The sequence below is a fragment of the Rhincodon typus genome, chromosome 13 (assembly GCF_021869965.1).
Source record: "Rhincodon typus isolate 14 chromosome 13, sRhiTyp1.1, whole genome shotgun sequence".
NCBI lineage: Eukaryota > Metazoa > Chordata > Chondrichthyes > Orectolobiformes > Rhincodontidae > Rhincodon > Rhincodon typus.
The window spans coordinates 31,181,208-31,201,787 of record NC_063344.1 but is presented as its reverse complement, the minus strand read 5'-3'; the positions used below and the strand labels follow the sequence as shown (position 1 = coordinate 31,201,787).

General features: G+C 39.2%; 1 protein-coding gene across 1 annotated transcript in view; it reads left to right on the top strand.

The window, feature by feature from the left end:
• The first annotated feature begins 5,342 nt into the window (after positions 1 to 5,342).
• Positions 5,343 to 20,580, top strand: part of LOC109928881 (chloride channel protein 2) — a 305,011-nt gene continuing 289,773 nt past the window's right edge. Inside the window, exon 1 of the mRNA XM_048604584.1 lies at positions 5,343 to 5,652. Coding sequence (XP_048460541.1) covers positions 5,602 to 5,652 — 51 coding nt within the window. The 5' untranslated portion in view covers positions 5,343 to 5,601. The remainder of the gene's footprint in view (positions 5,653 to 20,580) is intronic.

The window sequence follows — 20,580 nt, the reverse complement described above, 5'->3', positions numbered from 1 at the left end:
GGACTCAGTTCTTGAAGTGGGGCTGGTTCCCCACAGTCACTGAATGGAATGTTGATTTACCCCGAGCTGCTTATCCTCAGCCACAGAGCTTCCATCTGTTAACGTCAACAAAATTATAGTCATGAATGTACTACACTTGCGTTTCACATTCGAGGCAACTTTTAAACGATTTTGATTCAAACCAAAAGTAAATTGCTGTGAATCCTGAATTTTCAAACAGCGACTTCTAACTGTGAAAGCTTGTTTGACCTCGAAGAGAGGCTGTAGCCCGGAAAACAGTGTCCTGACGTGGGAGCACCACCCCGGTATTCAGGGATTTTTTTCAGTCATATTAACAGCTTTGCCAATTTGGCCTTTGTAGTCGAAGATAAGTGTGACACTTATAGAATTATTAGAGTTCAGTATCAAATCCGATTTGGGGTTCTCGTGGTAGTGTCCCTAGTTCTGAGCCGGGATGCCCGGGTTCAAATCAAGGGGTTTATAGTAACAGCTCTGAACAGGTAGATTAGGAAAATACCGATCCTGGGGCAGGAGGCTCAGTCCAAGGGAGCAGGAAATATCCTTCTCATTCACAGCCCCCTGTGAGAAAGTGACTGTCATTCAGCACTTTATATTTTGTTTGGCACTTTATTTTTTATTTCAGAAACACTTTAGGAGTGCTAAATAAAGGGTTGCTATACTTTAAAGTACATACCACTTTCAAAGATTTGATATTCATGTGTTAGGAGCAATCAAAATGACGAGGAAAAGCCTGAACTCATGGAGCAGGAGATTTACATTTATCCGCCCGCATAGCACAAAATCCGGGCCGATGAAATGACATGTCCTTTGATGAACTGTGAGGAAATGTAAAAAAAAGTAGAAACTATAGACAGGGGGAATACTAGGCCTGAATCCTTATCGTTCATCTGGCAGTACTGTATCCTGGTGGTCACAGGATGCAATAATATTGGGCCGAATTTTACATTCAACTGTAGAGCAGCGGAAATAGCCCCAGACCGTGTTGAAAAACGCAGATATACTTGGTTTGCTAGTCCATTCACCAGACTACCTACATCAGTGAGGATCATTCCCAGTGATACCACGTCCTCTAATGATGGTGGGGCCAAAGGTATATCCATTAGTTAGCTTTCAGAACAACCGAGTGCTTTAGAATGTTTATAGTAACTACTTGTACTTGAAACACTTCTAAATCGTTTCAAATTTTGAAATACTTAAAAATACCAGAGAAATGAACAAAATGCTTTCATAAAATAAATTCAGACCCACTTCACATCAATTTCCCACCCCTCTCTTTCCTAGATTGAAACTACACTGAAACTGACTAGAGTGTTTCACCAACCTCCCTCACTCCCACTCTTCAAATGGGTGACAACAAAAATATAGAATTTATAACCCTTATTAATAATTTAATACAAAGTACTTTCAGAAATCAAGTACTAAATTTATAATCCTTTGATTTGGATTTTTTTTGATTCCTATGTCCAAATTCGATGTCTTGACCTTAAATAAAAATGAATGGTGCCCATTCAGATTGACATAACAAACTTATCATAGATTATATCTAGCTTTAATACTTTACAGCCCTGTTATTTGTTGAGCTGAGATAAGAGTTTCTTTTGTTAACTTACCAGCATGACATGAACGAATAATTCCTCTCTCCTGGCTGAAAATGCAATTGATTTCTGACTTCACCTTGTCTAAGGATGGACACAGAGCTGGATTTAATATAGCCTGCTGAGCGGGAACCATGGTCTCTGAGCCCACTTAATCATGGGTGAGACCCTGTATCAGTCTAACAAGGGTGAGAAAGCCACTCACCATTAAATCACAGGACTCAAGGAACACAAGTGGGAATCCTAAGCCAGTGGTGGGATGTCAACTAGAATAATTAATGAACTAAATGAACCATAAGCTGTCAGCCCACTACAAATTGCAAGTGATTCATGGATTAAATGGGGGCAGCACAGTTTTCCGTGGAAGGATGCCCAGCAAAACCTGTCAGAATTGCCAGAGATCTCGTGGAGGGGTCCCCTTACTGTCAGGGACTTAGTGCCCAATCAAGAGACTTGCCATTGGATGTAGGGGTGGTGCTGGAGGCCATTCCTCATCAATTAGACTGATTCAAAACTCTGGAATACCCACTTAGTGCCATTCTGGGTCTATCTACAACACATGGACTGCAATTGTTGAAGATTGCAGCTCCCCACCACCTTCTCAAGGGCAGTTAGGGACAGGCAATAGATACTGGCCAGTGACACCCACATCCCATGTGAATAAAAAGAGGTTCTTTGAACCCACTTACCATTTCCACATTAGATTTGATTGTTTCTAAACTTTTGGAGTTTAAATATGCATGTGTGCTTCAAAGTATATGACTCTTTCGGGACAATTTCACATTTATCTGATTTTTACTCAGTGATGATAATGCCCTGAATATCAGTGATGGACTTCTTCATGGTCTTAAAGTTCATATCTCATGCAAATAACTTTGTAATCATGATCAGAATTTACCTTTAAAACTAACACGACTGAATAGCTATAAATATTAGGCTTGTTTCATTGCCCTTTGTTTGGAGCTAACAGAGCACAACTGCCCCACCAATTTTCTGAATAATTCTAATTTCTATAATAACATTTCATCAAAGATTTATTCTTTTGATTAAATATGACTTTTGTGTGACTCTGAATACATTACTAGTTTGCTATAATCTACACTCATTTCACAAAGAACTAGACATGCTGGATTTTCTTCATTTAAACTACAGAAAACTTGGGATGGGGTGGTGGCTCAGCAGTTATAACACTAACTGTGGAGATGATGGCCTGGTGATGTTAATGCCAGTCCATTAACCCAGAAACTCAGCTAATGTTCTAGAGAGATACAGTAGATAGTGAAACTGGATGTCAATAAAAAAAATCTGCATTTGAGGATCTGCTGATGACCATGAACCCATTATCAATTGTCAGAAAAACCAATCTGGATCACCAATGTCCTTCAAGGAGGGAAATCTGCCATCCTCACCTGGGCTGGCCTATATGTGGCTCCAGAGCCACTATGTGGTTGACTTTCAACTGCCTTCTGAAATAGCCTAGCAAGCCACTCAACTGTAATGAAAACAAAAAATGCTGGAGATCACAGGCAGCATCCATGGAGAGAAAGCAAGCCAACACCTCAAATCTAGATGACTCTTCAATTGTTACAACAATTTGTTACAACAAAGAAATGAAACTGGATGGACCACTTGGCATCGGCCTACGCTACAGAACAGGCAATAGCAGAAACAGCCCCAGGGATAGGCAATAAATGCTGGCCCATCCAGCAAAACCCACACCTGACAAATGAATAAAAAATAGCATGAGTTATTCTCTTTATTGTTTCACAAAGTTCTTAAGATAGCATTAATATAACCTCTGGACACCCCAACAGAGTTATGACTTATCCACAGCACAGCAAATGAAAGACAAACAAACATTCAAGGTTAGAGATCAGTGTTCAAGACTTCAGCATTCATAGTCATTTATTTTTGGTACAACTTAAACGAAAACTGTTGATAAATTGTCTTCCATTGTGAATTGAAGAAAGAAGATGATGAAAATGAGGAGCTACACATCAGTTGGCTTAAGTTTTTCATGACTGAACATTTGTAAAATGATTCTGATTGTGCTGACAACCAATTGAGGATTGTCATTTGGGCTCGCTGTGCAATATGTATACACTTGTACACAGGGCCCTATTCTTTGCAAAGATATTTTTAATCAACTTGTACAGAGATGATACTCGACAACTGTGGAGCAAGAAGCACATGTACATACTGCACCTGTTCTAATTCAACAAAGCTGATGACAACATTCTCTGGTTCACTTCTCAAGGCAATGCCCTTAAACAATCAGAATCCACCTGCCTAGTTTATTTTTAAACAAAGCTTGGTAGTTAACTATTGGTCATTACCTAACTGGTATCAGTCAGGATTCACTTGCCAACCAAGCAGAACTTTCTTCTCATACAGCATAAAGGAGATTGTTTCCCCTTTACCTTGGTATTTCTTGTGAATTGTCCAGATGAGTGCAAGATGAAAAGCTTTGACAATTTTTTTCCAGGAATACTTCAGAATGTCTTAATGCACTTAGAAAATGATTGTGTGATCAGACAGTGTCAATATGGTTTTGTGAAAGGAAAACTATAATTGAAAAGTTTGATGATGGTTCAGTGGTTAGCATTGCTGCCTCACAGCCACTAGGCAGGTTCGATTCCACCCTTCGGTGACTGGGATTTGTACATTCTTCCTGAGTCTGTGTGGGTTCCCTCTTAGTGCTCCAGTTTTCTCCCACACTCCAAAGATGTGCAGGTAAGGTGGATTGGCCATGACAATTGCCCATAGTGTCCAGGGATGTGTGCAGGGTAAGTGGATTAGCCATGGGAAATGCAGGGTTACAGGGATAGCATGGTGTGGGGGTTGGGGGGGGGGTGGTGGGCGTCTGTGTGGAATGCTGTTTGGAGGAGTGCAATGGATTCAATGGCTTTCTTTTACACTGTAGGGATTTTTTTAAAAATGGAGTTGGATGAAAGGGTTTGTTTTGTGCTGTTCAACCCTATGATTCTATTTGAAGATGTAACTACTAGAGTAGATAAAGGAAAACCAGTAAATGTAGCATACCTGGATTTCCCAAAGTTATTCGATAAGATGTAACACAAAGGACCAATTGGCAAATGAAATTGGGATAATGAACAGAGAGTTGGTTAATAGACAGGGAGCAAAGTGTAAATAGTTGCAGAACAAGAAAATGTCTTTGTTTTTGTGACTGTAGAGAAGAAATGTCAAAATTCCAAATCGTCTGTTTGTTTTAAAGAACTGATTTAGAACCATTGTATAAACTTATAGATGATTTTAATGAATAAAGTATATTTTTGAAATAAAAACACAAGTTTGAAACTGTCACAAGGATCGACCTTAAATCCAGCGCTTGTGGTCAATCAGCTCAATTTGACGAAATACGGATGTATGCTGCTTTACACAGCAGCCTGTCGGATCATTATTGGAGGCGCCTCAGCAACACACTGAGACACTGCAATTCAGGACTTAAGCACAAGTGCGAGCGGTACAAGTCGCCGTGCCGTCCCCACTCTCAATAGAGGCAGTAGATCACATTTTTTTAAAAAAAAACAGGTTTAATGATCCATGCACTGGTATCATGACAATGTGATGACAAACACATTTATACTGTATTGCCCGGGAATATGCGCTGCTTCAATCCACCACAAAGTGCTCAGCACGTCCCTCCTGCAATGCTGCTTATAAATATCCGGAACTCGGTGCTGTCGTGTTTCATTTCATGATAAGAGGCTAGGGGTGAGGTAGGCTCATTCCGGATCGCTCACAGTCACACTGGTGGTGGCGGCAGCAGCCCCTTGCGGCGGCCTGTTGTGAAGGGAGCTGACTGTGAAGGAGGAGCTATGGCCCGGGGCTGACTGCCCTCTCATACCGGGCTGTGTTGGGGGGACTGACAAGGCAGCGTTTCCCCTCTCCCTCCCCGGCAAGTGGTGCGCTCCACAGGGCTGCTGAAATTGACGGAGTGTGAGTTTCCCTGGCAGATTCAGACATGGCTGGAGTCGAGGCAAACAGGGGGGCGCTCCAATACGAGCAAACTTTGGTAAGCACTTGTATTTTAACCGTTTTGGTTCCGTAAGCCAGTGTGTTTTCAGCATCATGCCGTCACGGTTAGCGGCGATCCCCTTCAGACTGTGGTTTTAGTGTTTCGCTGTCGATGTGGTTTTCCTTTAGCTTTCCCGGCCAGCCAGTCCAATCCTACCCACTGGCTGAGAGTCTCACTGCCACCGTCTTCACGCTGTAGACGGGACATTATCAATGAAAGAACAGCTGTATTGCCAGATGTAAACGCCGGCCGAGCGCGCACTCTTTCTCCATTAAAGTCCGGCCTTGATCATTTGTAAGGAGTTAAAATATATCAAACCCACACAGTAAAACAAAATTGTGTTATTCTGGAGTCAGCTCCTTTAGTGAAGTATAGATGAATAATCGTGCCATTCACAACAGCTTTCTTTCAGCTCTGTTTCTCATTCATAACAATTGTTTTGAGATAAAAAAAATTGAAACTTCCAAACAACATTCTTTCACAAAATTGATGTTTGTTTGCCTCAAAGGCCTTGCCGAATACTATCAACCACTGGTATCACGAGGCTGAATTGATGGGACATCTTCTGAGCTATTAATTTAATGGCGCAATCCCAGAACTGAACTGGATTGGAACTCCCCCACCAGACTTTCGATTTACTCGCTGTGCACCCATGGTCATTCGTGAGAAGCGACCATTTCAAATGCTGTCGAGTATTGTGATCTGGTAAAATGACACATAACCTGGGGAAAGTACTATTATATTAGCAGACACTGCACGGAAGTCTCTACCCCGATAGTGTAGATCAAGAAGTCCAGGCCAGTGTTTTACAAAATATAAGCTTTGGACTGTCCCAGAAAGATTCTTCATGTAAACGATGCCACGATAGGAAGGACATTAGTTGAATTGTATTTGTATTTTGACTCTATCAGTATGTCATAAATTATATTCAACAATAAACATGTTGCATAGTGTATTGAAGTTGAGCACAAGAGCTGTGTATGCCCATGGGGTCCAGGTAGTAGAACTAGTGCATGCTGCTGGATTGCTGTCCCTGTCAATGCCTAGTGTATTAACTAGGGTGTTAGATAATTTTTCTTCAATTTTGGTTAAGTAAAGTATATCCCAGATATTGAATATTTAATTGTGAACAAAACTATGCAACTGGTCCCTGGATCTAATTCAGACCCAATACTGCCAGGATGTACACAGCGCAAGTTGGGTTTTCAGTTGTTGTTGGGTCAGGAAGAGATGTAGATGTGATTTGGAAATTACATTTGTTGGAGGGGTGTTGAGGTTTAATATTTTCTGCTGAGAATGTTAGGGGTCTTCTTCTTGTAGCCTGATAATGGCACAGGCATATATTTTAACTTTTTAAAAAATAATCTTCAAAACGCACGCTCTGTTGCCACAAGGCCACAGACCAAAAGCTGGAAAATGGAATTAAAGTGGCTAACTTTTTTTTGGCCAACTGAATCCTGCTCAGCCAAATGCTGTGCATTTTTATTGTAATTTTTCTGATGCTATATGCTTTATTTGCAAACCAGAATGGGAACCTAATTATTTCCAGGTCCTGAACCCGTGACACTCTTCTTAATGCCATCTTCAAATGTAATGTGCCCTAATTGGGCCTGAGGTGAGCTCAGTGTCCCATTACATTGAGCATAACCAGCCAGTAGGATCTGCCTGCAGAGTAAGAGTAGAAAGTCAGACAGCAGCTGTGGTGTAGTTTTCATAGATATCATAGAATCCCGACAGTGTGGAAACAGGCCCTTTGGCCTAACAAGTCCACACTGACCCTCAGACCATCCCCCCGCCACCTCTAATCTAGGCATCCTTGAACACTATGGGCAATTTAGCATGGCCAATCCACCTAGCCTGCACATCTTTGGATTTTTGTTTAAGAGAAAGACAGCTTTACCAAGGCCAACAATCTCATGGAAGCACATGTTCTTGTGCATGATTCCTTGGCTCCTGAAACTTCTCAATATCAAAAATAATTTTTATCTTCCACCTGCATTGATATCAACAACAGACATTTCAGTTTTTTTTTTAATTTCACCATTTGAAAATTACACTCTTGCCCACTCTGGGCATTAACAAATTCCTCAGGAAGTTTCATGGGCCATTTCTTGGGTGTGGTCGGTTTCCTATTTACTTTTTCTCCTTCTTCTCCCCACCCCTGCCACATTTTTAAAATTGTCATGTTCTAAGTTAGTGGGATCCAGTACCTTTGCCTGGCAATATAATTTCCAAATCACATCTATATCTCTTCCTGACCCAGCAACAACTGAAAACCCAACTTGTGCTGCGTACATCCTGGCAGTATTGGCTCTGAATTAGATCCAGGGACCAGTTGCATAGTTTTGTTTACAATCATGGTGTTGGGAGTTTAATGTGTAAATGTGAATTTGCCTCTTTCTTTGCCTCCAGTGGTGGTTCTCCTATGAACTGAGCGTCAATCACTGATGGCACGGAATGTCTGACCATAGTTCATTCACTTCAATTTCTCCTTTTGCAGTGTAGTAAGGAACTTTCCTACACCTATGGAATGTTATTTTTATGTACCAATTATTGCTCCCTTTTGGAATGGTAGTTACTTAGTATTGATTTTGTAGTGAGTCAAAATAATAGGGAAAAATGCAGCAAAATTTCTGCCAATACCAATTCTTCATTGACTTGACCAACATTAGACAGTTTCTAACAAGTCCCACTGTTCAGGAGCAGGGACAACCCCAATTTGTGTATTTCCAGTATTCTTCCCCAAGCTATTGTAGTAGATGTTACCAGCCTAGCAAGTTTCAGCTGAATGGATACAATTAGAAGATGGAAGTATAATATCCTTTTCCTGTATGGCTATTTGCCACACCAGTATAATACCTTTACCCACTTAGTCATGATGTGGAGTTGCCGGTGTTGGATTGGGGTAGACAAGGCCAGAAGTTAGACAACACCAGGTTATAAATCCAACAGGTTTATTTGAAATCCTGAGCTTTCGAAGTGTTGCCCCTTTGTCAGGTGAAGTGAGGGGGAAGCACACAGGCACAGAATTTCTAAGCAGCGAGGTCAAAAGATCATATGGATAGTGAGAGTGGAGTGTCGACAATAGGTCTCCGCAGGTGATCAAGGGTGTCAGACAGTATGAGTAAAGCATCAATAGCTGAATAACAAGTGAAGGGTGACCTATAATTCGATTTAAATGAGCCAGAGAGAGAATTACAAAAAAATTAAAAATTAGGTGGTGCTGGAGACAAACCAAATGACTGGAATAACATAGTAAGTACAAGAGGCACAAGCTGAGGGTGTAACCAAAGTAAGAAGTAATTAGGCATGAAGGCTCTTTCTTTAAATTTAAAAAAATTATTTTCAAATTGTCAGTTTTTTTTTACAAAAATGCTTGGGGTTACTTTCTGGATAATGTCTTGTTTCACTAAATCACATGTCTGTCAACCTTTTAATAGTTGGTTTTCATAAACAGCTATGGGTGTACAGCTAATGAATAGAAAGTACTTGTGAAAGTTCCAAACCCAGTTCAGGCCTCGGGTTATGTAGACAAATTAATTACTCGGAAGATGCCTTACTGGTTGTTCCTAGGAATACTCATCGTTATTGATACTGGGTGAGACTTTTGATGCAGGCATCGAACAATTCTGAGTGCCTTTGAAAGTTTCAGTTGTGTACTTTGATCTCCAAATAATGGTACTATGAAAGAAAAGTACTTGCATGGTTTCTCACCAACTGTTAATGTTTTCTCTGTACCTTTTCGTTCCTCTGTCCTCACTTTATGTTTTTGCTCCTCTTCTCCTCTTATACCTTCTTTCTCCCTTTAATCTCTACTTTATCTCTTTTCTGTCTTCTGTCTTTGAAAATGGTTGGTAATGATAACTAATGGCTGCAAATGGAGAAGAGAAGAATAAGAGGCCAGAAATGACTAGCAAACAGGAAAGTGTTGTAATTGAGACAGGTTTAGGGCATTGTAACTTAAGCATGCTGTGTTATGAAGGTAAGGGTATCAGTTTGCATCTGCAGCTTACTTTCTGGTGACTTCTTATTCATGACCTCGTCATCATGTGGATGTGTCTCTTCAAAGAAATGCAAAAGTTGGATTTGATTTTGCACTTAATCTTGTGACTGTTTTATAGAGAAAGCAAAATTCTGTGAGTAAACAGTTTGCTGGCCTTTAGCAGGTTGGTAATGGCACAGGGTGTCCAATGTTTATACAAAGTGCAGCTTTTTTGGACTCATGTTGAGGATGAGAAATACGCTGAATTAGAGATTGTCCAAACTAAACTGAAAGAAAATGGAAGTAATGGGTACATTTATCTTATTGGCTAAAAGTGTAAAGTGATGTTTTCCAGAAGCTTTTTCTGAGATTTCACATTTGCTGCATATTTTTAACAAGTCATCTGAAGGAACGGAGTCAGTAATTCATTTTTGTAACACCACTTCTAGTGCTGTCTCCTCCAGTGAGGTGAGGTAGGTTTGTGTGGTGCTGCTAGAAAGGCACTGTGTTAATGAGGATTCAAATATCCAAGTGTGTATATCATATAAAATAATGTAGATGGGACCAGAAGGTTGCATAAAACAAAGCTGAATAGAGTTCAATGACAGCAAGTATGAAGTCATCTACATTGGACTCGAAGATAAATCACAGCATTCCTTAACTGGTGAGAAACTAGAAGTGATGGAAGAACAAGTTTCTTTATTAATTCTGTTGTGGTGTATGAGCAATGTTGGCTAGGCCAGCATTTGTTTCTCATTTCTAATTGCCCTTGAAAGCTGCCTTTTTGAATCACTACTGGTCATGTGGTGTAGGTACCCCATGAAACTGTTGGCAAAGGAGTTGCAAGATTTTAACCAGTAACAGTGAAGGGATGACCATATAGTTTCAAGTCAAGACTGTGTGTGGCTTTGAGGGAACCTTACAGGTTGTGGTGCTCCCATGCATCCAAGTACATAAATCACTAAGACCTAACAGATAGTCCATTGTCTTGATTGTTACAAAAGATAATCAGCCTTTATCTTGAGAGCTGGAATACAAGGGGAAAAATGTGCTTCAGGTGTGAGCAGCCATGGTCAAGCTCAGTCTGGTACTGCATTCAGTTTGTACTGCACTTTGGAAGGAATGTATTGCACCATGAATATGGTACAGCGCAGATTCGTTCGAAATATATTAGAGCAAAGAGGGTTTAATATGAGTATGAAAACTGAAGGAGGCGATCTTGAGGTGTTTTAAAAGCACTCTATAGGCTAGCTGATATCCTTGTACTTAAAAAGGCAGATAGCGCATATCCCAGGGACTATAAACTAGTTAGCTCAATGTGTACCAGTAGAAAAGATAATAGAATCTTTTCTCAAAGATGCAATGGAAGAACAATCTAGAGATTAAAAATATCAATAGTCAGCATTGATTTCAAAAAGAGAGGCCAGGCTTGGCAAGCCTTATTGAAGAAATAAGAGTGCTCAAGGTTAATGTAGTAATCTAAATATATTTTTTAAAAAGTCTTTGATATGGTATTGCATCATAGACCCATGACTAAGGCCAGCACGTGGCGTCAGGGGACCTGCGGCAGAAAGGATAGCAAAAGCAAACTGGTTGCAAAACAAATACTGTGTTAAATTGTTGGCTTACACCATAAAAGGAGTGACACTTCACAGGGATCAGGATTGGGGCTGCTGTACTATATACATCAATGATGTGGGCTTTAATCAAAAGTATAACTTAAAAATTAGTGGATGGTACGAAATTGAATTGTACCATTAATACAAAAGAATGTGTCATAACCAGGACATTTTAATAGGCTTATAAGAGATGTGTAATTGGCAAATACATTACAATGTATTGATTTTTTTTCAAACAAATTACTTGTTATTTATAAAAATTGTCAGCTATTTGCTGCTTCAAGCTGAAATGCCTATATCCTTCCCAGTGGTCTCGGTCAAGTATTCTATACAACCCATGAAAACAACAGGGGCGAGACGATCGCTCTGCTTGACTCCAGATTTGATTAGAAAGCTTCCTGATTCTCACCCATTGAGAAGAGTTTGTGTAGAGCAGTTTTAACCATTTGCAGATTCTCTCCAAAAACTCAATTTATGAGAATACAACCATCATGAAGGTGAGCAGTATTCCGTCAAAGGCCATCTCCTGGTCCAGGCTGATGAGACAGGTATCCACCCACCTTTCTTGCCCATTGACTATTGTACCAGTGAGTAGGGTGAGCCTCTCAGATCTTCCTGCTGGGTACAGTTCAGGGCTGGTCAGGATGAATTGCCACCAGCAGAGTAGAGTCCACCTGATTGATAATGACTTCAGACAGAATTTTGTAGTCCACATTCAGCACTCGGGTGGATCTCCAATTTCTAATTTTCCCCTCCTCCCCTTCTACTTGCAGATGAGGTTGATGGTGTCTTTCCTCATAGATTTGGATATGCTGCCAACCAGAAGCATATTTTTGTACACCTCCAGCAGTTCTTGGCCAATCAAGCCCCTCGGAGATTAATGCAAATTGGCCAGTAAGCCTTTGCTTCTGAGAGTTTTGCTCATCTCGAAGGACTTGACACCGATTATCAGCTCCTTCAGAGTTAGCGGTTAGTCCAGACTCTCCTACACACTGTTATCTAAGACCTAGAACATAAGAGTAAGAGTAGGACATTTAGCCCCTCAAGTCTACACTGCCATTCAATAAGATCAAGGCTGATCTATGGACTAACTCCATGGCTGCCATGGACCAATATACCTTGATACCCTTGCTTAATATATTTATCCATCTCAGATTTAAATCTAACAATTGAAATAGCATTGAATGCTGTTTTGAGGAAGCGTTCCAAAACTCTACTTATTTTTGCATATAGAAGTGCTTTCTACTATCTCTTCCAGGTGGTCTGGCCCTAATTCTTAGACTATGCCTCCTGGTTCTAGAATCTTCAACCAGTGGGAATTATTTATTTTACCTACCCTGTCTTTCCTTGTTAGTATCCTGAAGACCTCAATTAGATCACCCCTTGGCCTTCTAAATTCTAGAGAATAAAGGCCTAACTTGTCTAACCTCCCCTCGTAACTTAACCCCCTGAAATCCAAGTATCATCCTTGTAAAGCTGTGCTGAACTTCATCCCGGGCCAAAACATCCAGATTTGCTCACAGTGCTCTAAGTGAGGTCTAACTAGGGTTTTGTATGACTGCAGCACAATGTTTGCATCCTTGTACTCCAGCCCTTTAGATATGAAGGTTGGCATTCTATTAGTCTTGATTATTTTCTGGCATTTTAAAGAGCTATGCACTGGAACCCCAAATCTCATTAGACATCCGCTGTAATTTAACTTTGTGCCTTCTGAAAAATACTCCAATCTATCCTTTCTCATTCTGAAATGGATAGCCTCACACTTGCTTCTATTTAAATCCATCTGCCACAGTTTTGCCCATTAACCTAACCTATCAGTATCCTGTTATAATTTTGTTTTGTTGTCAACCCTGTCTACAATGCTGCCCGCTTTTGTGTCGTCAGACATAGAAAAGAGGAACAATAGAAGGCTATGTTGTTTGTTGACTTCATGTTTTACAGTCGGGTATAAAAGTATTTGCTGGTCCTCAAAATATCAGACTGCAGTGGCTGTACTGAGCCACCTTCTTCCTTCAGGCTCTGGATCACAGAGCTCTTTCTGTGTACTTTCTGGAAAAAGAAATGAGCTCATCACATTATGCTCCACAGGCTGGGCTGTGGACTGAATGGTAATATTACAGGCCTCTGAGGCCAAAGAGTGAGGCTTGATGGCTTTTTTTTCTGCTTCCAGTAAAATGGTGCCCTTTGGTCGAACAATTAGAATGCAGCTGATTTAAATAAATGAGGTAGAGGAACTCAATGATTTGAGGGTACAATTTTAGATGAATGAGAGCTAATCTAATTGGAAAAGAGGATTCTTCAGGGGCTTGACAGGGTAAATACAGAGAGAGTCTCTCTTAATGAGAGAATCTAGGACATAGTCTCAGAAGAAAGGGGTGCCAATTTAAGACTGACATGAGGAATTTGTTCTCTGAGGATTGAGTCTTTGGAACTCCTTGACATAGGGAGCTGTGGTAGCAGTATCTTTATATATGCTTAAGGCTGAAATCAATCGATTGATAGATTCTTGATCAGCAGGGGAATCCAGTAGAAAACGCAGGAAAGTGGATGTGAGCAACGTCTGATCAGCCAAAAGCCTATCAAATGGCAGAGTAAGCTTGAAAGTCCAAACAACCTACTCATTCTATTTCTTGTGGTTTTAAATTGCTAACAGCACTCATTTTAGTTTAATAAGTTAATTTTTGAAAAAATCAAAATCAAGCATTGCGTTTAATTTCCAGAGGAAAAGGATTGAAAAATAGAGTTTGTTAAAATTGTACTGTATCTTTGTTCAATTGCTTTGAAAAACTATGGACCATTCTCTTCATACAATAAAAGGGAAAAAGTAGCAATGCAGTAAGTGCTGGAGAAACAGCTAATGCTGGAGGAGTGATATTTTGCAAAAGGGCTGAATATGCTGGAGATGTCCTTTTCAGAAAAGAGAAGATTGAGTGGTCACCTGATCAAGATTATGATGAAATAGTGAGGCAAGCAGCTCAGATACAGTCGAGGGAAAACTGGATGAGCACACGCTTGAGAAAGGAATATACTGATGTGGCTAGACGAAGTTGATTTTGAGAAGGCTTGTGTGAACTATACTTAACTGGTCCAACAGGACCATTCCTGTGCTCTACACTCTCCAAGGTACAAAGAGAATGTGCTTTTTGGTGTATGTATCAAGAACAAGGAATGTAATCTCATTCTTGAAATTAGAATGAAGTTATTCGGGAACAAAATCAGGAAGCTCTTCAGCACAAATTGTAATTGAAACCTGGAATTTTCTTTCTAAATGATGTGGATGTTGGGAAAATTAGCTTTCCAAACTGTGATACTCCATATAGCAATATGCATCACGGGAAATGGAGTGAAAGTTAGTAAAGGGAACTGAACCATGATGTAATTGAATAGTGAAGCAGACCCAAAAGATGTAATCATATTTCCAATGCTCAAATGAAGTGGGCTTAGGGTTCTGAAAATAAATTGCTGAAGTTTAATTCCAAGCTTATGATTTTTTTCAGAATGCCAGTAATATGTCTCTGTTATGGAGTTATCTTATTCTTTGCCAAATGGTCATCTATTTCCAACACTGTTTAAGCTTCTACACATTTATCTTTATCATCTTATTTTCATGCTATCATTTTGCAACTTGAAGACCACTATTGTTCAATTTCAAATTAATTTAGCAAGTGATAGACATAATTTAAAGACCAATTTGAGCACTTCAATTCTTTGATAAATTCTTAGCTGATGTTTCCAAGTCTTTTCGTGTCTGTAACAAGATCACAACTGTATTTGGAGAATTGGGACAACAATTACAATTGACTTCTGATGGCTCAGCCTAATCTGATTTACACCTATTTATCTGGTCTTGTTTTGAGCCCACCTATTACAATTTGGATTCACTCCCAACGTATTTTGTAAACTTAAAATTGCAGAAAAAAGGTCTTCTTCCATAAAAGGAGCTGCTGCTTCTTTGATCTTAATCTTATTCTTTCTGCAGACAATCCATCTGGATTGTAAATATGGACTTGCCCATTTACGAAGGCAGAAACTCCACAGTCTGCCTCTGTGTACGTTCAATTTCAAACAGAATGGTTACACTGATGCAAATGAATGTGATGCACGTAATACTTTAACCATCCTGAAAAGAAATTGGAATCTGTTTTAGAATATTTTCACTGAAACTGACAATCGTTCAAATCCATGGAGCATGTCCTATACAAAAACTGGCAGTCAAACTGGTAGTGATCTAAATTCGCTGCACCTGTTTTCCACATATATTGTCAGATTTGTATTTGTGTCAAAGGGTGCTTTCTTTTCTGAAACTCCAGCTAATAACAATCCTGTCTCCATTAGACCTACAGTTGGGTAAGTAGAGTACAAACAACAATCCCTGGCTGTCTGAGTCACCCACTTTGGCGTGTTCCAGAACAAAGTGTTTTAGAATTATTTCACAGTTACATGCAGCAATTATAACCATCCAAATTTTCAGTTTTGCTGGATCATAGAACAGGCAATACCAGATTGGCCATGTATTACGCACCCTGTCTAATTTTGTCTTTTAATTGCCTGCTGAAGTCAATATAAAAGGAAATTGGGTGTGGGGCATAACAAGAATCAATTAATTATTGTCTATTTGTCCCACTGAAGTTCCACCCAACAAGCCATATTACAGAATCCTCACAATGCGAAAAGAGACCATTTGAATCCACACTGAAGAGCATTGCACCTAGGCTCAGCCCCCTACTCTTTCCCCACAACCTCTTTTTCATGGCTAACCCACCAAGGCTGCAGATCCCTGGACACTATATCATGGCCAGTCCACCTAATCTGCACATCTTTTAGGCTGTGGGATGAAACTGGGGCACCCAGAGGAAATGCATGCAGACGTGGGGAGAATGTGCAAACTCCCCACAGTCACCCAAGGCTGGAATTGAACCCAGGCTCCTAGCACTGTGAGGTAGTAGTGCTAACCACTGAACCACCATGCTGCCTTAAACCAAATGTACTTGTTAAACAAAGATGACCTCTTTTGAGGATCTGATTATAGGTAATGAAAATGGCAGAGTGTCTTCTCTCAAATCAATGATTATCAAGAGACAAGTCCTCATTTAAAATGACAAAGGAACTGTTCTGAAGAATGGGGTTAATTTGAGTCCCATTTCAAAGTTAGTAATATATTGTTCTGTTTAAACTTTCTTGTGGAAAGATATTTAGAAAACATTGTTGAAGATGAGCTGGAGTGCTTGACAACTTTTTTTATGACCATTTTAATCTCCGGTGCAAGGTACATGGAAAAGCAATACAATTGCATTTAGTCAGTATCAGGGTTTAAATGACAGGTTTATTTTTATAAAGGTCAGTCTAAGCTTGACCTTAACCTATGAAGTAGGAAGGAGCATTAAATGTTTTTGTCATTAACAGATTTTGACTTTTTTTTTTAATCAGAGCAATGTATTACCTTAGTCTAGCAATGGAGTGAAACCTGAAGAAATAGTAATCGACATTTGGCTACTGTTTATTGCTTTTGTTTGGCATTTAATGAAGTACCACAGATTTTTTTTTTAACATGTTATCTTGGAATATACTTCCAATTCCATGCATGTGCTTTTAAGTTTTTGGTCATTCTGTTGTATTGTTTGAATGGTGTATTTTGCACTGAAGTAAAATTCTGTGAACACAGTCCTATAGAAAAATGTATTCTGTGAATAATTTACAGAAATGTTTTTCTAAGTCATTGCATGCTACAATTGAAGATAACCTAGATATTAAAAACTAACTTCAGATGAAATGATAATGCTAAAAGAGTTTTGACATAAGAGACGTTATTGAAGTGTATAAATCATGAGGGGCACAGATATGGTGAATGACAAGGGCCTTTTCCCTTGGGTGGGGGAGTTCAAAACTAGGGGACATATGTTTTAAGATGGCAGGAGGAAGTTTTAAAAAGGAAGTTGGGGTCACGGAGTTGTTCCTGTGTGGAATGAACTGACAGAGAAAGTGGTGGATGCAGGTACAGTTACAATATTTGAAAGACTTTTGGATAAGTTCATGAATAGGAAAGGTTTGGAGGGATATAGGCCAAGCATAGGCAGGTGGATTTAGTTTCGTTTGGGAACATAGTCGGCATGGACTGATTGGATGAAAGCGTCTGTTTCCATGATGTATGACTCTCTATAAGATAAATTTAACTTAGTTTGTTGTGAATAATTAAAATTTAAGGGAAATTTTACAAAAATGAGAAATAAGTTTGGGGGTGCAGTTGACGTTAAGTAGAACATAGAAGCAAAATGTTAGTTAAAAGCAAATGACAGGGGAGAGAAGTAAAAAGAGCTCGTAACATGGCTTAATACTTCTAAACTGCTGACAACTGTTGTCTAAATAGGTTTTGCTAATACTACCAGACAACTTTTTACTACTTATCAATGATTAGAAATCAAACACTAGTGGAAATGAATACACTGATAATGGAATTGTCCTTTCTTTTATATTACACTTTAAACCTTAACAAGGCAATAACTCTTGATTTTAAAGTACTTGTGCTATTTTCATTGCAGCAATAAAATTTTCATGAGCTCTTTTTAATGCATTGTCTATTCCTTTTACACTGCTCATTTTATTTCTTTAAATTGCACATCTTTTCAGATTTCAGCTTTCAGTCTCCAATTGTTTTAATTATTGATTGAGCAACATACACTTTTATTGTTCTAAAGGGACCAATAACAGAGGTCTCTGATCTAAACCTATATTTATTTGTGGAAACTAATCCTCTGGACTTCAGCACTTCATTCTTTTCAGATTAATTTAATACTGTACATGGAGTTTAATTGTGTTCTGGCCTTGACATTTGCTTGAGAGATTCTTCAACTCACATCATCAATACAAATAAAAGTTAATACTTAATAAATTTGTTTGTGTTAAATATACTGATTAGAGTAGATTTTATTGCTCAGTGTGAAACTAGGAGAGCACCATGTTCAGAGATGCTGAGTCTTATTCATTGTGGCTGAGTGGCAACAAAACTGAGAAATGCATCTCCTTTTATTTTCATCTTTCATTTAGTATTTACTAGGTACTCAATGTATCATTTTAACTATCAAGTACCTTGTTTTGACTATTTTTTACATCTCATTCTGTTTTTATCATAGTTTCGACTGATCACATCAGGAGGTAAATGCAGCTGTAGTTCTATAAAGTCTCATTGCTCACAACAAAATGGTGGAACCCTTCATTAATGCTGATTTTGCTTAACAAGTGGCATGTCCCTGCACAAAATACACCTTACATATATCTTACATCTTTATATTTCTGAACTTTAACTGTATTAAACATTAACTCCTATCAAATTTAAAGCTTTTAATGTATTGCAGCTTTTAAAACACTTTTATTTTGGACTTTATCTCAGAATAATTTAGCTGACATTAAGCTAGTGTTCCCATGATAACCAATAAATACTGAAGCTTTCAGTAGTTCTGCCAATTATTATTTTAAAATTGTCTTTTATGTATCAATAGCTTTTAATTGGGTAGCAGCAAGTTAACGAAGCTCTAGCAATGATAATAAGCTTGTGGGATAGTTTAAGACTTTTATGTTTTTTCTCTACCTGCCTCCTAAGGCTAGTGAATGTACTATTCCAGTGTCAGCAGCACAATATCACAGTGATATCATTATGTAACATCAAGCTGTTAACACAAATTCACACTCTATTATAGTAATGTCCTCAATACTTTGCAAGGGTACTGGCTAAAACATCACTATCAATCTACCTGTGACTGCAGTAGCAAGTCTCACAGTACTGTTCACTCACAGGAAGAACAGTGCCACAGGTAAGTGTGGCAATGACATGGTGAATTATTTCCTTCAATTAAATATTGAGTAGGCTGAAACCATTGTTTTCCATCCTCATTCCACAGTTCCTCACCCACTGACTATACCTTCTATCTTTCTACAGTCTGAGCTTCACCCAGTCTGTTGGTGACGTTGGTGTCATATTTGGTATTCAGATGAGCTCTGACCACGCAACTGTGCCATCACTAAGACTGCCTATTTTCACCTTCGTGGCCTCACCTGTCTTCACCTGTCTGCTTCTTAAGCTGTTCTTAATGCTTTTGAGTCAGCTCTAATATTCCAACACACACTCATGGTTGACATTCTATCATCTGAAAACTTAAGATTGTCCCAACTCTCCTGCCTGGCCCTTACCTTCCACCAAACTCCATCACCCGTCGCCCTGTGTATGCTAATCTACATTGCCTACCAATCGGGCAATATTTTGATTTTGAAGATTCTCGTCTTGTTTTTAAATTCTACCCATTTCCTGTCCCCTCAGGCTCTGTCTCTCCCTCTCTGCCTCTAATCTTCTGTAGCCCCATAACTCTCCAAAACATCTGGACTCTTGAATGTCCCCAGTTTCAATCTTCCTCTATTGGTGGCTGCATTCTCACCTGCCTAGGCCCAAAGTTCTGGATTTCCCTAACCCTAACCTCTTGATCTTGTTTTCTGTTTTTAGGACACTCCTTAAAACATACCTCTCTTACAATGCTTAGCGTCATTTCTCCTAAAATATCCTTATGGCTTGGTGACAGATTTTGTTCTATATTGAAGCAAAATGCCACACATGCTGGAGATCTGAATTTAAAAACAAAGTGCTGAAGAAACTCAGTAGGTCTGGCAGCACCTGCGGAGAAAGAGAGAAAGTTCAAGGTTTTGAGTCTGAGCAGTCTCTTCTTCAGAATTGATCAGTTCTGAACCTTTTCTGAAGGAGTCATACTGGACTTGAAAAGGTAACTGTTTCTGTCTCTGTGCAGATGCCATCATGCCAGCTCTAGCAATTTGTCTTTTATTAATATTCTATAATACTTTGGTAAAGCACCTTTGGGGCTTTTTAAAATTGCTTTTTAAAGCACAATATAAAAACTTTTTTTTTATTTTTGTTCTCGAGAACTAATCTTCACTCTATATATAAGTGGCCTCGTTCTCATTTTACACGTGATTTATATAATGCTATAACCAAAAGGAATATTATGGTTTTCCAGACCTGGCAGTAACAAGCTTGCTAAATATTAAACGTAAGCAAAAAGCACTCAGTATGAACACAATAGTTTGTCAGTATGTGGATAGGATGGGGTTGTAGTACCCTATTGACCTTAACAGCAGGAACACCTCTTATATAAGATCTCCTGGACTTTTGCATGACTCCTTGCCAATGGGCAAGAGAAGGAATTTGGTTAGTGGAACTTTTCCTGGGTCCTCGGGCATGGTACCTGCTCTTGATTGATAGAGGGGTTCCTGGATGATTCTATTTGAATTGGGATATGGTGGTGGTTTCCCTTTTATAATATTGGG